General features: G+C 26.3%; 7 protein-coding genes across 7 annotated transcripts; 3 read left to right on the top strand and 4 right to left on the bottom strand.

Moving 5' to 3' along the window:
- Positions 1-451: 451 nt before the first annotated feature.
- On the bottom strand, positions 452-4,089 carry DICPUDRAFT_78747 (uncharacterized protein; the record flags this gene model as incomplete). The annotated part of the gene is made up of 5 exons (XM_003287841.1): positions 452-2,181; positions 2,248-2,568; positions 2,637-2,951; positions 3,015-3,947; positions 4,029-4,089. 5 exons carry the CDS (start codon positions 4,087-4,089, stop codon positions 452-454), a joined length of 3,360 nt encoding a protein of 1,119 aa, XP_003287889.1.
- Positions 4,090-4,590: 501 nt separating this feature from the next.
- DICPUDRAFT_152083 (uncharacterized protein) lies at positions 4,591-8,282 on the bottom strand (the record flags this gene model as incomplete). Its single annotated transcript, XM_003287840.1, has 5 exons — positions 4,591-6,368; positions 6,437-6,760; positions 6,822-7,133; positions 7,206-8,147; positions 8,225-8,282. The coding sequence occupies 5 exons, from the start codon at positions 8,280-8,282 to the stop codon at positions 4,591-4,593; spliced, it is 3,414 nt and encodes a 1,137-aa protein (XP_003287888.1).
- Positions 8,283-9,699: 1,417 nt separating this feature from the next.
- Positions 9,700-10,940, top strand: DICPUDRAFT_78745 (uncharacterized protein; the record flags this gene model as incomplete). The annotated part of the gene is made up of 2 exons (XM_003287855.1): positions 9,700-9,721; positions 9,805-10,940. The coding sequence occupies 2 exons, from the start codon at positions 9,700-9,702 to the stop codon at positions 10,938-10,940; spliced, it is 1,158 nt and encodes a 385-aa protein (XP_003287903.1).
- An 8-nt stretch (positions 10,941-10,948) lies between these two features.
- On the bottom strand, positions 10,949-14,248 carry DICPUDRAFT_97855 (uncharacterized protein). The gene is made up of 6 exons (XM_003287839.1): positions 14,088-14,248; positions 13,621-14,017; positions 12,539-13,549; positions 12,303-12,453; positions 11,535-12,232; positions 10,949-11,451 (listed from the first exon to the last, which is right to left on the bottom strand). Exons 1-6 carry the CDS (start codon positions 14,239-14,241, stop codon positions 11,022-11,024), a joined length of 2,841 nt encoding a protein of 946 aa, XP_003287887.1. The 5' UTR covers positions 14,242-14,248; the 3' UTR covers positions 10,949-11,021.
- Positions 14,249-14,616: 368 nt separating this feature from the next.
- On the top strand, positions 14,617-15,298 carry DICPUDRAFT_78743 (uncharacterized protein; the record flags this gene model as incomplete). Its single annotated transcript, XM_003287854.1, has 2 exons — positions 14,617-14,643; positions 14,717-15,298. The coding sequence occupies 2 exons, from the start codon at positions 14,617-14,619 to the stop codon at positions 15,296-15,298; spliced, it is 609 nt and encodes a 202-aa protein (XP_003287902.1).
- Positions 15,299-15,743: 445 nt separating this feature from the next.
- DICPUDRAFT_78742 (uncharacterized protein) lies at positions 15,744-17,012 on the bottom strand (the record flags this gene model as incomplete). Its single annotated transcript, XM_003287838.1, has 1 exon — positions 15,744-17,012. The coding sequence occupies one exon, from the start codon at positions 17,010-17,012 to the stop codon at positions 15,744-15,746; it is 1,269 nt and encodes a 422-aa protein (XP_003287886.1).
- A 672-nt stretch (positions 17,013-17,684) lies between these two features.
- On the top strand, positions 17,685-18,023 carry DICPUDRAFT_152078 (uncharacterized protein; the record flags this gene model as incomplete). The annotated part of the gene is made up of 1 exon (XM_003287853.1): positions 17,685-18,023. The coding sequence occupies one exon, from the start codon at positions 17,685-17,687 to the stop codon at positions 18,021-18,023; it is 339 nt and encodes a 112-aa protein (XP_003287901.1).
- Positions 18,024-18,101: the final 78 nt, after the last annotated feature.

Raw genomic sequence — 18,101 nt, 5'->3', positions numbered from 1 at the left:
TTTTTAAAATTAAAAAAAAGAGTTTTTTTTAATTAATTTTTTTCACAGCAATTTTTTTTACGTAAAATTGTAAAAAAAAAATTCAAACAATATATCATCACATTTTAAAGATTTTTTTTTCTAATCTTAGATTATAAAAACCCAACCCATCACAAAAACTTAAAAAAAATTAAAAAAAATTAAAAAAAATTAATAAAAAAAAATATTTGTCTTTCGAAAATGAAAAAAAAACATTTTCCAAATTACGAGCATACTGGTATTACGAAGTGTTTAAAAATTAAATCATTTTTTTTTTAAAAAAAAGCGATAAAAAAAAAAAAAGAAAACGACAAAACAAAAGGATCGCATTGAGTAACTCTAAAATTTAATATGATTAAAAAAAATTATAAAATTTTTTTTTTGTTTATTAGAAAATTTATTTTTAAGAATCGAATAACATTAATGTAAGAGGTTAGCAAACAAATGTTGGTTCTTTAATTTCTGCCTCAACTGAACCTCCAAAGGTATAGCTAAAGATATATTGTTCGAATGGGTTAATGGCTGGATGCCATGGTAATGAATAGTTATTACCTTCTTTATCTACACTCCATATTTGATCAATATTGTCCATTTTGAAACTGAAATATGAAATTGGTTTGATACCTGTATTTTTAATAATAGCTTGAACTTGAACAAATGGAGAGTTTTGTGAATTATTCCATTGAGCAATAATTTTTTGAATAATTTCGTATTTGCATTGGTTATTACTACCAGTTGGGACTACTAAAAGTGAGTTTGAAATTCTATCATCGACAATAACACGAACATAAAATGGTGTGGATGTTGGTGTGATACTGTTGGTCATTAAAATAATACCTGAAAAGAATGAAAGTGGTGTGTTTTTCCAACCTTGACCGTTTTGATAATCAACTTGTAAAGTAATTTTAGTGGAATCGATGCCGAATTTGTGACCATAGATTGTTAATGATGCACCAGTAGAGTTAATGGCGCTGGTGGTATCGAGTACTGGATTGTTTGAATAGGTTACTTTAATAGTGCTTTGGAAACCAAGTGATTGAAGATCAGTAGTGGAATAACCATTGATGTTTAATTGATTATCAACAATACCGTAGACTGAAACAAGAATACCTTGGTATGAACCATAACCATATGGTAATTGAATAGTACATGTATAGGTTGCAAAGCCATTAGAGTAAGATGCTAACTCACTAACTTTAGAGATTGGATTGTTGAATCCTTTTGCTGTGAGATAGATAACTGGAATATGTCTTGTTGAAATACCAGAGCCTGAGTCGGTTGTTGTGAATGTGAATGTAATGTTTCTAAAGTCTTTGTAAACACCTACTTCGATGGTGTTGACTGATGGTGAGAAGCTGGTTAAAACTGGTGGGGTATTATCGACAATAGCTTGTGGACATGTAATATTTAAGGTTAAATGTGGTGAGTCTAAGAACTTCATTAATGGGTTAAAAAAGTAGACTGATGGTAAGAGTGAAGTGTGACCTTGGGTATCAGTAATTGAAGCGGATGAAATTCTAAATGATTGTGATCTGCATGTATTTGCTTTAATTGGGATTCTTAATTGATATGTACCGCTATTTTCATTACCTGAGGTTGCATTAGTTGGAGTTAATCTAATTGTATATGGTTCTAAATCAAAGTCACTTGTAATATTGAATTCGGCAGATTTAAAACCATTTGGTGAATCTTCGATTCTAATATTCCATCCAATGTTTGTATTTTCGGTAATTTCGACATTATTTGATGGATATGTGGCAAATTCTGTAATAATTGGTGGCATTTGATCTGCAAAGCTTGATCTAACTCTTAATTGAGCTTTTTCTCCAATATTACCTATAAGATGAGGAGATTCATAGTAAAATGGGGATATATAGATTGAATAAAGTGCATCACCAGTAAACATTCTTGCTGGAATTTGGAAATCTAAACAAAACATTTCTTTGGCATCATTCCATGAACCAATAAAAGCCTTTTCTTCAAAACCATAGTTTAATGGATGTGAATATAAAGTAAAACGTGGAATCATTGTTTTATTTGAACCAGCAAAGTCAAAACATAAAGAATTATTAGCTGGGCCGTTTGAAACATCGATATCATTGTATATAAATTCAAATGCTAAAAATGAGAGTGGTTCAAGACCAGTGGTTTCTTTAATATGAGCTATAATAAAATAAAAATGGTAAGTATATTTTAAATTTCTTTTATTGATATAGATCAAATACATACTATATAGTGGGTAGTCTGGGAGTTTATTTAATTCTGAATCAAAGATTGGTTGGTTACTTTTGAATTCGACATTGTTGTTTGCGCCATCATAAAGGGTTATATGTGGAGTTTTTATACCTGAATAAGAATAAAAAGTTTCAACAATTTCATAAACACCATTAAAGTTATCGCCATAAACTAAATCTGAGGAGGTTAATTTTGAAAAAGTTAGTTCTATGTGATCAATACCAGATTCAAGATCTTTTGCATAAATTCTAGTAATAACCTGTTCGAAATTAAGGAAAACAGTTTCAACTTTTAAAACTTGTGGATTTGTAGTATCTAAAATTAAAATAAATAAAAAATTAGTTTTCACATTTCCAAATATATTTAAGATAAATAATTCTTACCTATAAAATCGCTTAAAACTACTGAAGATTCCTCAACAAGATTATGTGATAATACTATAGAGATTGAACCGTTTAAATTTGAGCTTGCTCTAGGAACAGGGAAAGATGCAGAAACAGTATGGTATTTGATTGTACCTTTAGAGTAACCAAATGGGTATTTTAAAGGTATGTTTTGTTCAAACATTTTTGAATAGAAATAAGAATCTGTGGCATGTGAAGCATCTGCATTAATATTTATGATAGAGTAATTAATTAAAGTGTCCTCTACTTGAATTGAATTTCCATTTTCAATAATTCCATTATTATCATTTTTGGCTAAAAATAAAAAACAATTAATATTAGTTTTAAAACTATAATATAAATAATTAAATTACTTACTAAAATAAACATAGTGATAATCACTAGCTCTCTTGTTACCTTGAGAATCTGTAATTTGAAGATTTGAAATACTTGGACTATTACCCAATAGCTCTGTAAAGCCAGCATATGATGCATTAGAAGGGCTTCCATAGAATGGAATTAGAGAGTTTTTAATAAAGCCATCATTTAATGAATCGACACTACAGATACCTTGATAATTTAAAATATTCATTACATATACTGTAGTTTTGAACATTTCGTCAGTGTGCACAGTGGAACCATTTTTTGGGTAAACTTCTATACCTGTAATTGAGATTGGTGGATTGGTTGGACCTTCTAAACCATCAAAGACACTAGTATGCAAAACTCTACCATAAATATCGGAAATAACAACATCAAATGGGGTAAATGGGGCATTCATCTTTAGAGAAATAATTTGAAATAGGAAATTAATATCCTTTGGTCCATTGGTATGCTCTTGGATAACACAATAAAATGGTTGTGGAACATTACAAGTAAAAACATCATATGGAGCTGACTTTTCGAGACCACTAACTTCAAACCATTTTAACCAAAATAAGGTACCCAATCCTCCTTTATTTGAAACCCATGTGTTTTGTTTAGCTTTAATTGTGAGATTGGTTGGGATTGGATCACAGTCAATAGTAGCATAATCAGTAAAGTACCAGGTTATTTTTGGAGATACTGATGAATCTTGAAGTTGGAATGAAACAGTTTGATTTTGACCAACTGGAACTCTATGTTGAACATTAAATAAATATAACGAACCATTTATAATTGATGGATAACCAAACCCACCAGCACTACTGTAGGTAAATTTATCCTCTGGTACTGAGCTTTTATATTGTATTAAAACATTAAAAACAGTTGTACATGAATCTGAACCATAAGAATCTGTATTTGGTGAATTAAATCTTACAATTGTTGGATCTATATAAAATTATATATTTTGGTATAGTATTTAGTATAATAAAATAAATGGTAAATAATGATTAAATAAATTTTAAATACCAATTGAATATACATTATTTATTAAAAATAAAAATGAAATTATTAAAGTTATAATTTTCATTTTTTTATTTTTTTTTTAAATAATTAAAAGTAAAATAATGATGAACATTTTTTTTTTTTTACAAATTTTTGAAAAACACTGTTGTGATATTTGTCGTTCTCGTGAATATCAAAATAATTAAAATAGCACACCAAAAAAAAAAAAAAACGATTAAACTTTCTTTTAAAAATTTTAATCGTTTTTTTTTTAATCTTAGATAAACAAAAAAAAAATTGCGACAAAAAAAAACTGCTTTAATCTTTAAAAAACATAAAACTCGTTTTTTTTTTTTAAAAAAATTTTTTAAAAGAAAAAAAAATATGAAAAATTAAATTTTTAAAAGAAAAAAAAAAAAAAATCTTGGGTTGGGTCTGAAAAAATTAAAAATTCGAAAGCTAATAAAGATTTAAATAATTTGGTGGTGAATTGTTTAAAAAAAAAAATATTTGTTAAAGTTTATTTAATTCAAGGAAATAGTGAAATAAAAAACTATATTAAATTAATAAAGGACGAGTTTTGATTTTAACAAACTGGATTAGGATTAATAAATTGACCAACTGTTGAGCTTTTGACGATATAACCAAAGATATATTGATCAAATGGATTAATGATTGGGTTCCAAGAAGGTAAAGTATATTCTCCAGTAGCAGTATCTTTATCTACACCCCAAATTTGATCAACATTGTCCATTTTGAATCTAAATGATGTAATTGGTTTAGAACCAGTATTTTTAATTACAGCTTGGGTTTGGGTATATGGATAAATTTGTGAATTATTCCATTGAGCAACAATTGTTTGAATAATTTCATATTTGCATTGGTTATTACCACCACCAGTTGGGACTACTAAGAGCGAATTTGAAATTCTATCATCGACAATAACACGAACATAAAATGGTGTGGATGTTGGTGTGATGCTGTTGGTCATTAAAATAATACCTGAAAAGAATGAAAGTGGTGTGTTTTTCCAACCTTGACCGTTTTGATAATCAACTTGTAAAGTAATTTTAGTGGAGTCAATACCGAATTTGTGACCATAGATTGTTAATGATGTACCAGTAGAGTTAATGGCGCTGGTGGTATCGAGTACTGGATTGTTTGAATAGGTTACTTTAATAGTGCTTTGGAAACCAAGTGATTGGAGATCAGTAGTGGAATAACCATTGATGTTTAATTGATTATCAACAATACCGTAGACTGAAGCAAGAATACCTTGGTATGAACCATAACCATATGGTAATTGAATAGTGCATGTATAGGTGGCAACACCATTAGCATATGATACTAATTTGCTAACTTGTGAAATCTGTTCATTATAAAATGTTGTTGAGATATAAAATCTATCAAAGTTCTTAGAAGTTAAATAAACAACTGGGATATGTCTTGTTGAAATACCAGAGCCTGAGTCGGTTGTTGTGAATGTGAATGTAATGTTTCTAAAGTCTTTGTAAACACCTACTTCGATGGTGTTGACTGATGGTGAGAAGCTGGTTAAAACTGGTGGGGTATTATCGACAATAGCTTGTGGACATGTAATATTTAAGGTTAAATGTGGAGAGTCTAAGAACTTAATTAATGGATTAATATTCAAGTTTGATGGTAAGAGTGAAGTGTGACCTTGGGTATCAGTAATTGAAGCGGATGAAATTCTAAATGATTGTGATCTGCATGTATTTGCTTTAATTGGGATTCTTAATTGATATGTACCGCTATTTGCATTTCCAGAAGTTGCGTTGGTTGGAGTTAATCTAATTGTATATGGTTCTAAATCAAAGTCACTTGTAATATTGAATTCGGCAGATTTAAAACCATTTGGTGAATCTTCGATTCTAATATTCCATCCAATGTTTGTATTTTCGGTAATTTCGACATTATTTGATGGATATGTGGCAAATTCTGTAATAATTGGTGGCATTTGATCTGCAAAGCTTGATCTAACTCTTAATTGGGCCTTTTCACCAAGAGCATTGGTAAGAAAATATGAATCATATACATATGGAGAAATTAAAACACCATAAAGTACTTCTCCTGTAAAAACTCTAGCTGGAATTTGGAAATCTAAACAAAACATTCCTTTGACTTCATTCCATTCACCTGGAGTGGCATCTGATAATGAGGCAGCTTCGGTATTTAATGGACGTGGGAAAATTAAGAAACGTGGAATCATAGTTTTATTTGAACCAGCAAAGTTAAAACATAAAGAATTGTTAGCTGGGCCATTTGAAACATCGATATCATTTTGTTTAAATTCGAAAGCAGAAAAGGTATATGGCTCTAAATCAGCATGCTCTTGGACATATCCTAAAGAAATTTAAACAAAATATTAATATAAATTTTAAAAACAATTCAAAAAAAAATATAATACAAACTATAAAGTGGGTAGTCTGGGAGAATATTAAACTCTGTGTCTATAAGTGGTTGGTAACTGGTAACCTGAACAGTATTTCCAGAGTTATCTCTTACGCTGACTGTTGGTTTTTTGGTACCAAAATAAGTTTGGAAGGTTTCTACAGATTCATAAACACCATTATAGTTATCACCATAAACTAAATCGGCAGCAGTCATTTTAGCCATATTTGTTAAGTACAAAGAGGCGACACCAGATTCAAGATCTTTTGCGTAAACTCTGGTGATGACTCTTTCAAAATCAAGGAATACAGTCTCGACCTTTAAAATTTGTGGTAAAATTGAGTCTAAATTAAAAAAATTTATTAATAATTTGAATATAATGGTTATAAAAAAATTTAAACATACCAATAATACTACTTGGGGCAACATTAAAAGATTGACCATTTCTTTTTGATAAAGTACATTGGAAATAATTGTTAACTGTATTTAATGAACTTGGGACTGGGTAAGAGGCAGAAAGGGAGTGATATTTAATTGTACCGTTTGAATAGCCAAATGGATATTTAAGAATCATTGATTGTTCCAAAAAGTTTGATGAAACTTCAACAATTGGGGAATATGTAATATCAGCTTTAATATTAAGAATAGTGGTATTAATGAAAGTATTAAGAGCTTGGGCAGAACTTGGGTTATCAAAAATATCTGGGTAAGTTTTTTCTAAGATAATAATAATTAATAAATAAATAAAATAAAATCATTAAAAAAAGTATAAATATATAAATTACTTACTATCAAAGAAAACATAATTATCTCCACCAATTCTTTTGGAACCTTGGGAATCTACAAGTTGAAGATTTGAAATACTTGGACTAGAGCCAATTAATTCGGTGAAACCAATATATGCAGCATTTGATGGATTTCCATAAAGTGGAATTAAAGTATTTCCTACATATACAGTGCTTGAAGAGTCAACACTAACTACACCCTTATAGTTTATAATATTCATTGTATACATGGCATTCTTTAAAATGTCATCATTATAAACACTGGAACCATTTTTTGGGTAAACTTCTAAACTTGTAATTGAAACTGGTGGATTTGATGGACTTTCTAAACCATCAAATGGACTACTATGTAAAACTCTACCTTGGCTATCGGAAATAACGATATTAAATGGAGTATATGGAGCTGAGCTTTTACGAAGAGCAATTTGGAATAAAAAGTTTTTAATCTTTGGACCATTGAGATATTCAGTGAAAAAACAAACAAATGGCTGTGGAACTGTACAAACAAGACCATCACTTGGTAGAGATTTCTCGAGACCATTAATTACAAATAACTTTTGCCAATATATAAGACTCCATAAACCTTTAGTTGAAACCCACTTATCTTGTTTAGCTTGCATGGTAAGAGTAGTTGGAATTGGATCACAGTCAATAGTAGCATAATTGGTGAAATTCCATACTAATGATGGATAGACAGAGGAGTCTTCGAGTTGGAATGAAACTGGTTGGTTTTTACCGATTGGAACTTGATGTTGAACATAAAATAAATATGATGTACCATTTATAATTGATGGATAACTCATTCCAGCTTCATTCTTGGTTTTAAAATTATATTGTTGTGGATTTACAATACCATCATATTTAATTAAAACATTAAAAATTGGACGGCACAAATCTGATGCATAAGTATCAACAGCTGGGGATTTAATTCTTACAATTGTTGGATCTAAATAGTTTTAAGGAAAAAGAAATAATTATTAGTATGGGTTATATAGTAATAAATAACTATAGCAAGATAAATACCAATTGAAGATACAATATTTATTAATAAAATAGAAAATAATAAAGTTATAAATTTCATTATTTTTTTTAAATATAACTATAATTATATGATATAGTTATTTGAACACTTTTAAATTTTTTATTGAAAAAAAAAAAAATAGAAAATCTTAAATAGTTTTTTCTTTGTATACAAAATATTTTTTTTTGAGAACATTTTTTTTCCTGTATCGATCAGATGGACACTAAGTTGAAACCATGTTCGAATTAAAACTACACTTTTTATTGTAAATTATTATTATAAAGGTCGAAAAAAATTAGTCATTATGAAAAAAAAAAAACAAGTAATGCCTTTTCGACAAATTTGGAACGAGTGATTTTCGAAAAAAATAAAAAATAAAAAAAAAAATAAAAAAAATTTAAAAAAAATGCAAAATCTTAGATGGTTTTTATGATGGGATCACTATAGAAAATGAAAGAAAAAAGGAAATAAAAAAAAAAAAATTAAAAAAAAATAATTATTAACGATAAAAAACTGATTATCTTTAATTTGTGAAATGATTATGCTAATATTTTAGGTTATTTTGAAAAAAAAAATACACCAAAATTTAGAAAATCGAAAAAGAATTATTTATAATAAATTATGAACTATCATTTGGTTCTACTCGGAATTTTTTTTGTGATTTTCTTTATAAAATATTTTTATTTTAATTTTTTTTTTTTTATTGTCTTTTGATAATGATGACCCTTACATTAATCTTTTTTTTTTAATTGTAAAAAACTTTTCGGATTTGAAAAAATAATGGGCCACATGTGATTATAATAAAAAATACAAAAAAAAAAATAAATAATTTAATCTTTAAAGTTTTTCATTGGAATAAGAGAAAAATTCTTATTTAAAAGAAAAAAACCGAAAACAAAATGTTGTGTAGAGTGTCTTTTTAAATATTAATATTTTTAAAACAACAAATCAAAACTATAATAAAAACTAAAACGAAAAAAAAAAAAAACCCATCTTATTTTTTTAATTAATTATTTTAAACATAATATTATTTATCAAAAAACTCTTTTTTAATTTATATTAATTATATAGTTAATTTATTATAATATTTAGATAGTTTTCAATTAAATAGTTATAAAAGAAAAAAAAAAATTATGCCCAATAAAAAAAAATAAAACGCGCAATAAAATAGTTTTGAAAAAAAAATATTTTATATGTTTAAACATATATATATTTTAAAGCATATATATATATTATTAACCCTATTCTGTTTTTTTATATATTTTCAAATAATGAAACCACATTCTACCAAATATAATAAATAAATGAATAAATAAAAAAAAAATAATTTTTAATAAAAAATAAATCCAAATGTGGTAAATGTATTTTTTTATTTAAATTTTTAATTTTTTTTTTTTTCTTTATTTTACATAAATTATATTGTTTTTGTTTATATAAGCATTTATATTTAAATAAATAAAAGATTTTAAACTAAAAAATGAGTGAAAAGAAACCCATTGGTAAATATAATTATATTTTTTTCCAATTTAATAATTTCTTTAATTTAATTTTTATGTACTGGATATTTTTTTTTAAATTATAGTCATTGATGTCGGAACATATAATTTCAAAGTAGGATTTAGCGGAGATAAATACACCACATTTCCATCTATGTATGGTGAAGATAAAAGAAAGGTTATTGTTGGAAAAAAATTATTTGAAGATGAAAATGAAGGTGGTTTATCAAAAGAAGAATGTGATAGTATAATGGTAAAATCGGTTTTAGAACGTGGGATTGTCAAAAATATTGAAAAGTTTAATAAACTTTTAGAATATACTTTCGAAGATGTTTTACATGTTTCACCAAATGAACATAAAATATTTTTAACAGAGCGTCCAAAGAACCCAAAAGAAAATAGAGAAAAGATCATAGAATCATTATTCGAAAAGTATGGTGCACCATCTATCTATATTGGTAATCAACAGGTACTATCATTATATGCATCCAATTTAACCAATGGTATAGTAATAGATTCTGGTGAAGGCATTACAAGTTGTGTACCTGTTTTTGAAGGTTATTCTTTTCCCAATGCTGTTGAAAATATAAATGTTTCTGGTATTGACGTATCAAATATCATAGCCAAAGAGTTGGTTAAAGAAAACCCAAACCATTCATCAATTTTCTCATCTTTCTATAACAACGAAAGCACAGTTACAAATATGAAAATTATCAAAGAGATCAAAGAGAAGCTATCTTTTGTTCCAATTGACTACCACAAAGAAATTTTAGAATTACAACAAACTGAAAATCAACACAGACAGTCATTCAAATTGCCTGATGGAAAGGAAATTAAATTAAATAATCAAATTTTATTAAGTGGTGATGTTTTGTTCAATCCCAATCTAGTTAATCCAAATGAAAACCTCAGCCTTGTTGAAGCAACCATTCAATCAATCAACAAATGTGATGAAATCATTCAAAACTCTCTCTACAACAACATTGTTATTGCAGGTGGTTCAACTTTGTTCAATGGATTTGTTTCTCGTTTAAAAGAAGAGCTTTTGAAGACCGTTCCAAAGAATGTCAAAATCAATTTAATAGCACCTCTAGACCGTGATTACTCTTCTTGGATAGGAGGATCAATTTTAACATCACACTCTAGCATGGAAAAGTTGTATGTCACCAAAAATGAATATTTAGAAAATGGTCCAAGTATTATTCACAAAAAATGCTTATAAATAATTTTACTATCAAGCAATAAATAACTAAATTTGTTTTTTATTTTTTATATTTAATTTTTTATGTTTATTTTTATTTTTTTAAATTTGATGTGAAACTTCAAATAATTTAATAGAACTTTCACGGACTAATTGTAATATTTCTTGTAATTCTTTCTTTGAGAAGACAGAGTACCATTTATATTTTTCATTTGAAATTTGATTACAAATCTTTGTGCTCTTTTTAATTGAACCTACACCAACTAAAACGGTATGGAGTGATTTGAATAGATTTGGTATACATTTCATTCTAAGAGTATTAATAGATTGGCCATTTTCATCATCCAATCCAAATTCACCAGTTTGATTTTCTAATGGACATAACCAACCTGTATTTAAAACTGATTTAATTGATTCCAATGCCTCTTTTCCAAAAGTAATATTGTTTTGATTCCATTGACCATATAATTCTTCATATTCTTTCTTTCTTCTTTCGACATCTAATTTTTCTGCATATGATTCTTTACCATTTCTTATTTTTTATAAAAAAAAAATATAGAGTTAATAAATATTTTACAAATAAATATATATTTGAAAAAAGTATAAAGTACATACAATTTAAATGAAGATAAATCAACTTTTGGTTGATTGGCGTAATTATGTAACCAATTATTAATACGTGTATTTGATGCAATGTAGTTTTCCCAATCTCTAAATTCTTTGATGATGTTGTTTGTATCGGATTCTGAAAGTTGTGATTGCTGTTTAGCAACGAGTATTATATCTTTTGGTAAAGATTTTAACAATTCACCGGATGCACTAAATTTATTTAATTTAATGAACTCACGAATTAAATGGTTGCTTTGAAGTAAAGCTTTGATGAGTAATTGCTTATCAAAGCATAACCATTTGATTGATTCAATCTTGGAGAGGTCATCTGGTGTTGTAGTACTTGGATCAATAGAATCGGTTATTGGAAGTTTGGTTAAAATATCTGTTGATGATGATGCTCCTGTTGCTGATACCAATGCTGCTATTGATTTGTTTTGGGCTATGGTTGATTTCATACCACCAAATCCTAAATAATCCTCACCACTGTTAATAATAGTTGGTTTAATGGTTTCACCTGATGTAATAACATTGTTTACAACTGTTTCTGCAATCTCTTGTCTATTTAAACCAAATCTTTCTGCTAAAAATAAACATTGTTTCATTTGAGCTTGATCAGTTATATTAACTAAGAATTTAGAATAAACCTTGGTTTGTAAATCTTCATTGGTTAATAATGAAGTATATAATGCAACTAAATCATACTAGATAAAGAAAATAAAAAATTAATATTGACTTTTTTTTATAAAATAAAAAAAAATTTAATATACATACTTGATGGGATCTGATTAAATATTGAATATATTCATTGATGACTATATTTTCTGAACAATCTTCTGAATCTGAAATGATTGAATATGATTCTCTTTTTCTATAAAATACAATTAAAAATATTGCAAATCTATTAAATTCTGGTGTTCTATTCCTATAAATATTAAAAATAAAAAAGAGATTTGTGTTAGAGACATAGTTCATAATTTATGTATTTATACATAAATATAAATATTTACTTTAATAATAAACTTGGTAAAATTTCAAATAATAATTGATAGTTATCGTTAATAACTAATTCTTGAATAATGTGATATGGATTTTGAGCTTGATTTCTAATTTCGATTTGAGAGGCTTCATTTTTTAAAATCTCTAAAATATCATTTGGAGTATTAATTTGAGAGATGTTGTTGGATGGTGAGGTCTCGAGATCTTCTTCGACTGATAATGGGGATCTGTATGGTTTTAATTCTCTGTAAATGGTTTCATCAAAGAGAACACGTAAATAACACCAAAAATAATCATACCAATTCTTTTGGATTGGTAAAACTGCATCGAGATTACCACCTAATAAACCATAGATTGCCTTTTCGTATGAGTCATTTGAATTTTTTGAAATGTTAAAACAATTGCTTTTCCAAAGGTTAAAGAATGGATTACCAATGTCGCTTTCGCCGTTATAATAAATTTGACCCATAAAAGTTTGTGCTCTCCAATATTGCTCCACTTCTAAACAAAGACTAATTGCTTTTTCAGTAAGACCGGCTCTAAGACAACCCCAAAGTGATTGTAAAAATTTATGTTGATTGGTTTCATCGCTTAAATCTATTTTCTTATTTTGACGTGTTGATGCATCTGGATCAAGTTCAGTGACCATATCATTTGAAAGCATTGAAACACCTCCTTTCTTTTGTAATTTTGATAATGTATGCTCTGAAAATACTCTATCGGTTGTATAATCAATTTCTGGTGCCATTTCTTCTAACCACTGTAAAATAATTGAGTTTTCGTGAATATTTTGATTCTTTTTAATTAAGTATTGGTATACCTGTGATTGGGTTGGATTGTTTAATTCAATCTTTTCATTTTGTTCTTTGGCTTTTAATATATCTCTATAATCGTATAATTTGCTAATAAGATTCCATGTATCTTTTTCCATTTGATAGTTATTTAATTGTTCATCTTTATAATTTTTATTAGCTGTTAAATAATATAATTTATTTCTATCTTCGTTTTCAATTGAATTAATTCTAAATTTAAATAATACTAGAGTTAGTATTTGATAAAAAAGATTAGAGTAGTAATATTGGGTAGTAGTTACTTTGCTTGTGAAATTTTATGAAATATATTTGATAAATGAATTGGTAATTCATCTGGGTTATTGATTTTTGGCTGAAAATATTCATTCTCTAACATATTGTGAAAAACAAAATCATCAGATCTTCCTTTATCATTAAAAATATCGTTATATTGTTGAATTTCATCTTCTTGCATACCTTCGTAGTCTGCTGTTAATTGATTTCCTTCAATGTCTTGAATTTGAATGTCATTATTATAACTGAATTGGTTATCAGATAATTCATAGTTATTAAAATTGGTTCTTAATGTTTGAGTACCAAATTGTGATGCACCAAATGTATCGATATTATTATTATTATTATGATTATTATTATTTAACATATTTTGTAGATCATCATCTCCTTCATCTGGTAAAATATCTAATAATTATAAGTTAGTAGAGGCTCTATTATTTGTAAAACAAAGATTATAATAATTTTATAGACTTACTAAAATTGAATTTATTATTATTATTTGAATTTGGATTAAAACTAAATAATGAATTTGTATTTAACGATGTTGAAAAATGGTCGTTATTATTATTGTTGTTGTTGTTATTATTATCATTATTGAGATTCCATTTGAAGGGGTTATTTTCAGTCATTTTTATTATCTGATAATGAACTAAAAAAAAGAAAAAAAAAAAAAATGAAAAATTTTAAAAAAATTAAAAAAAAAAAAACATGAAAATAAAAATAAAAAAAAAAGTAAAAAAAATTTAAATTTTTATATTTAATTATATATTTGTGTAAAATAAAAGAATTTTGGGTTAATCTAAAATAAAACTAAATTTGAAATTAATAATTATTTAGAACAACTTTCGAATATATATCCATTGTAAGTTGGAAATATTGCAAAATTAAAAAAAAAATAAAAAAAATAAAAAAAATATTTTTTTTAATTTATTTTTTCTCAAATTAATTTTTTATTTTATTTTTTATACCACAGCATATTCAAAGATTTTTAATAAATTATAAAAATGAAGGTTCTAGTATTACTTTTAAAGGTATATATGGCTAAATAAAAAAATAGCTGTTATTGTATTATATTTATTGTTTTTCTTTATTTATAAAAAATAGGGTTTTGAAACAATGGAGTTCTCTGTATTTGTCGATGTTATTGGATGGGCAAGAGAGGATGATGACGCTAATGATTGTAATATTAAAGTCGAAACATGTGGGTTAAATAAGCATGTTACAAGTACATTTGGAGTCCCAGTTATTGTTGATAAACTATTGGACGAAATCAACATCGATGAATATGATGCATTAGCATTACCAGGTGGTTTTGAAAGTTATGGATTTTACGAAGAAGGTTTTACAGATAAGGTTTCACAATTTATAAGGGAATTTTATAACAAAGATAAAATAATTGCATCAATTTGTGTAGCTGCATTGATTTTGGGTAAAAGCGGAATTTTAAATGGTAAAAAAGCAACAACATATAGATTAAGAGATGGCCATAGACAAAAGCAATTAGAGGCAATGGGCGGCATCACAGTTTTAAAAGATCAACCTATAGTTGTAGATGGTAAAATAATAACATCATACAATCCTCAAACTGCACCACACGTCGCCTTTAAACTCTTAGAATTATTGACCTCAACAAAAAAAATGAATACAATTAAATATTTAATGGGTTATTCAGATGAAGCCAATTAAAAATAAACAAATAAAAATAAAAACAAACAAATAAATAAACTAAATTTAAAAAAAAAAAAAAAAAAAATTTATAATTTTTTAGTTTTATTACTGCCCAGTTTTTTATGTGGGTTTAATTGTATTGTTTTCAATTTGATAGAGCAGCTAAAAACTTACCAAAAAACAAATAAAATAAATTATATTTTTTAATTTAAAATTAAATAAAAAATTCGTTATTTATTTTTTGATTTTGATTTTAAAATGGTTTTGATTTTGATTTTGGTTTGGGGTCATCCTGCAGTCAATAAAATAATAGTTTATAAAAAAATAAAAAAATATCTTTGCAAATTAATACAATATATTACTATTACTACTTTAAATTATTATTATTATTATTATTGTTATTGTTATTGTTATTGTTATTGTTATTGTTATTGTTATTGTTATTTACTTTATTCTTTAAATGTTATTTTGGTTTGTTGGGGTTCTTATTATTATTATTATTATTGGGTAGTTGGTTTGCTGTGGTTGTTGTTGATATTGGATTTATTTGTTGTTGTATTGTACATGTATCACCAAGATTTGAAAACCTTTTTGAAACTCTTTTGGCCCATGTCTCTGGAAAAGTATTCCATGAACTGGTTGATGTGAATTCTAATAGATCAACAAGACACTTTGTTGAACAAAAATGGTATGTTTGGTTTGGATTCGTTGGAGCAAAAATGTAAAGATCTCTTCTTGGAGGGCTATTGTAATAGCATCGTTTTTTAGCAATCTCCAATGCACATAGACCGACATTTGGTGTGATTTCATTGTAGCCGTGAATGGGTATCTTCTTTTTTTCTAAACAATATTGAAAAACTTGATCAAATCCACGCTTCAGTATACCATCTTTACAATGAGAACTGGTTTCGCACAATATGAATACATGGCCATTGACATAAAATATGACGTTGTTTTTATTTCTACCAGTAACAGGTTTGTGGCAGTTGATCGCCAAGCACACTTTGCTATCATCTGTCAGGTGTATGATTCTCTTTATATTTTCCTCAGTTAAAAATTTGTGGTTATAGTAAACCTCAACCATTCCATCTCCTTCATCATTACTTGACACGATCGATCCTATTGATGCTGATGCTACATTCGGAGCTAAACTACGTGGAATACTTTTACGATGGGTATCATCGTCTTCATCATTACTATTGTCATCAAAAAGGATTCTACCTCTTACAACTGTTTGACGTGGATAAACTCTACGAACACTACTGTTGTTGTTGTTATTATTATTACTACTACTACTACTACTACTATTACTATTATTATTATTATTATTATTTAAAATACTGTTTATATTATTTATATTATTTAAAGAATTACTATTAATTAAATTATTATTATTTATATTGTTTTTAATGTTACTATTGTTACTGTTAGTGCTATTGCTGCTGTTATTTTCTTCGTTATTAGTTTCATCTCGGTTTTTTCTTTTTCTAGTTATAATTTCTTCAATAAAGGTATCTTGCTTTAATAAATAATTAAATTGATTACAGAATTTAGTCACATCGCAACCAATACTTTGTAAAAAACAACTAAGACAAAAAAACAAATGGACATTTCTATTCATTTCGTCGAGTGGTATACAACAAAATGGACATTGAAGTAGATTTGCAAGCGAAGGTTTGTTTTCGCCCACTCTATAAAAATTTCGTAATGAATGAGTACTTAAAAAATCCATTCCCAAAATAATAATCTATTTTTTCTATATACATAAAACAATATATAAAAATAAATAAATTATTAAATACAATAAATAGATTCGTTAGTTTGAATAAAAAAAAAAAAAAAAAAAAAAAAAAAAAAAAAAAAATTTTTTTTTTTTTTTTTTTTTTTTTGAAAATTTTTTAAAAAAATATTAATTAAACCAATGAATAGAAAAATTGATTATGATGCGCTATTTTTTTTTTATTTTTTTTTTTCTAATCAACTGGAAAATTTTTTTATTTTTTTATTGATTTTATTTATTATATATTTAATAACTTGATTTGGCGCATTTATTTTTAAAAAGATACAAAAAAAAAATTTTATAATAATAATAAAATAATTTTTAATAATGGAAAAAAAAAATTAAAAAAAAAATTAAAAAAATTAAAAAATAAAAATTAAAAAAATATATATAAATTAGGGTATCCCAACACTAATATGTCACCCCACTAGTGTTATACTACCATAATTATTTTTAATTTTATCACAAATAATGTTTTTTTTTTTTTTTTTTTTTGGTGTGAAAAAAACAAAGTAAACTTTTGTTTGTATTGAAATAAATATATATTTATAAAAATAGAAATATAATATTGGTACTAATATTAATTATAAACTACAAAAAAAACAATTAATAAAATAATAAGAAATGACTAAAAAAAATAATCAAAATAAAAAAAATCAACAACAAAAAAAAAAAAGAGATCCAAATGTTATTTATAATGGCAGTGAAAAAAGTATCAGTAATACTCCATCAACAGTATCCAACACTGTAGCCAATGATAATAATAAAAAAAGAGATGATCTCAGCTATGTGTTTGAAGGTTCAAATTTTAGTAATTACATGCAAGAGAACTTAAAAAATGATTCAGAAGGCTTTATTAAAAAAATTTTAGAAGAGTGTGAAAACCAAGCTGAAGATTTTGGTATTGATCCAGAGACATTCACAAAAATTTTTTTGCCAAAAAGTACCAAGGGGCCCCCTTGATTTTTTAAAAAAAAAAACTTTTTAAGAACTCTCCCAAAAAATTTACCGAGGGGGGTCTTTAAAAAAATTTTAAAAATT

Source organism: Dictyostelium purpureum (genome assembly GCF_000190715.1).
Source record: "Dictyostelium purpureum unplaced genomic scaffold DICPUscaffold_115, whole genome shotgun sequence".
Taxonomy (NCBI): domain Eukaryota; phylum Evosea; class Eumycetozoa; order Dictyosteliales; family Dictyosteliaceae; genus Dictyostelium; species Dictyostelium purpureum.
This window is presented reverse-complemented; position numbering and strand designations above follow the sequence as displayed.

Bases quoted from the DNA above. Each gene is read 5' to 3' on its own strand.
- DICPUDRAFT_97855 (XM_003287839.1), bottom strand. From the start codon at position 14,241: ATGACTGAAAATAACCCCTTCAAATGGAATCTCAATAATGATAATAAT. The intron at 13,550-13,620 runs GTAACTACTACC...ATTTAAATTTAG, and splicing joins CATAAAATTTCACAAGCAAA to AATTAATTCAATTGAAAACG. The intron at 12,454-12,538 runs GTAAATATTTAT...TAATATTTATAG, and splicing joins TTACCAAGTTTATTATTAAA to GAATAGAACACCAGAATTTA.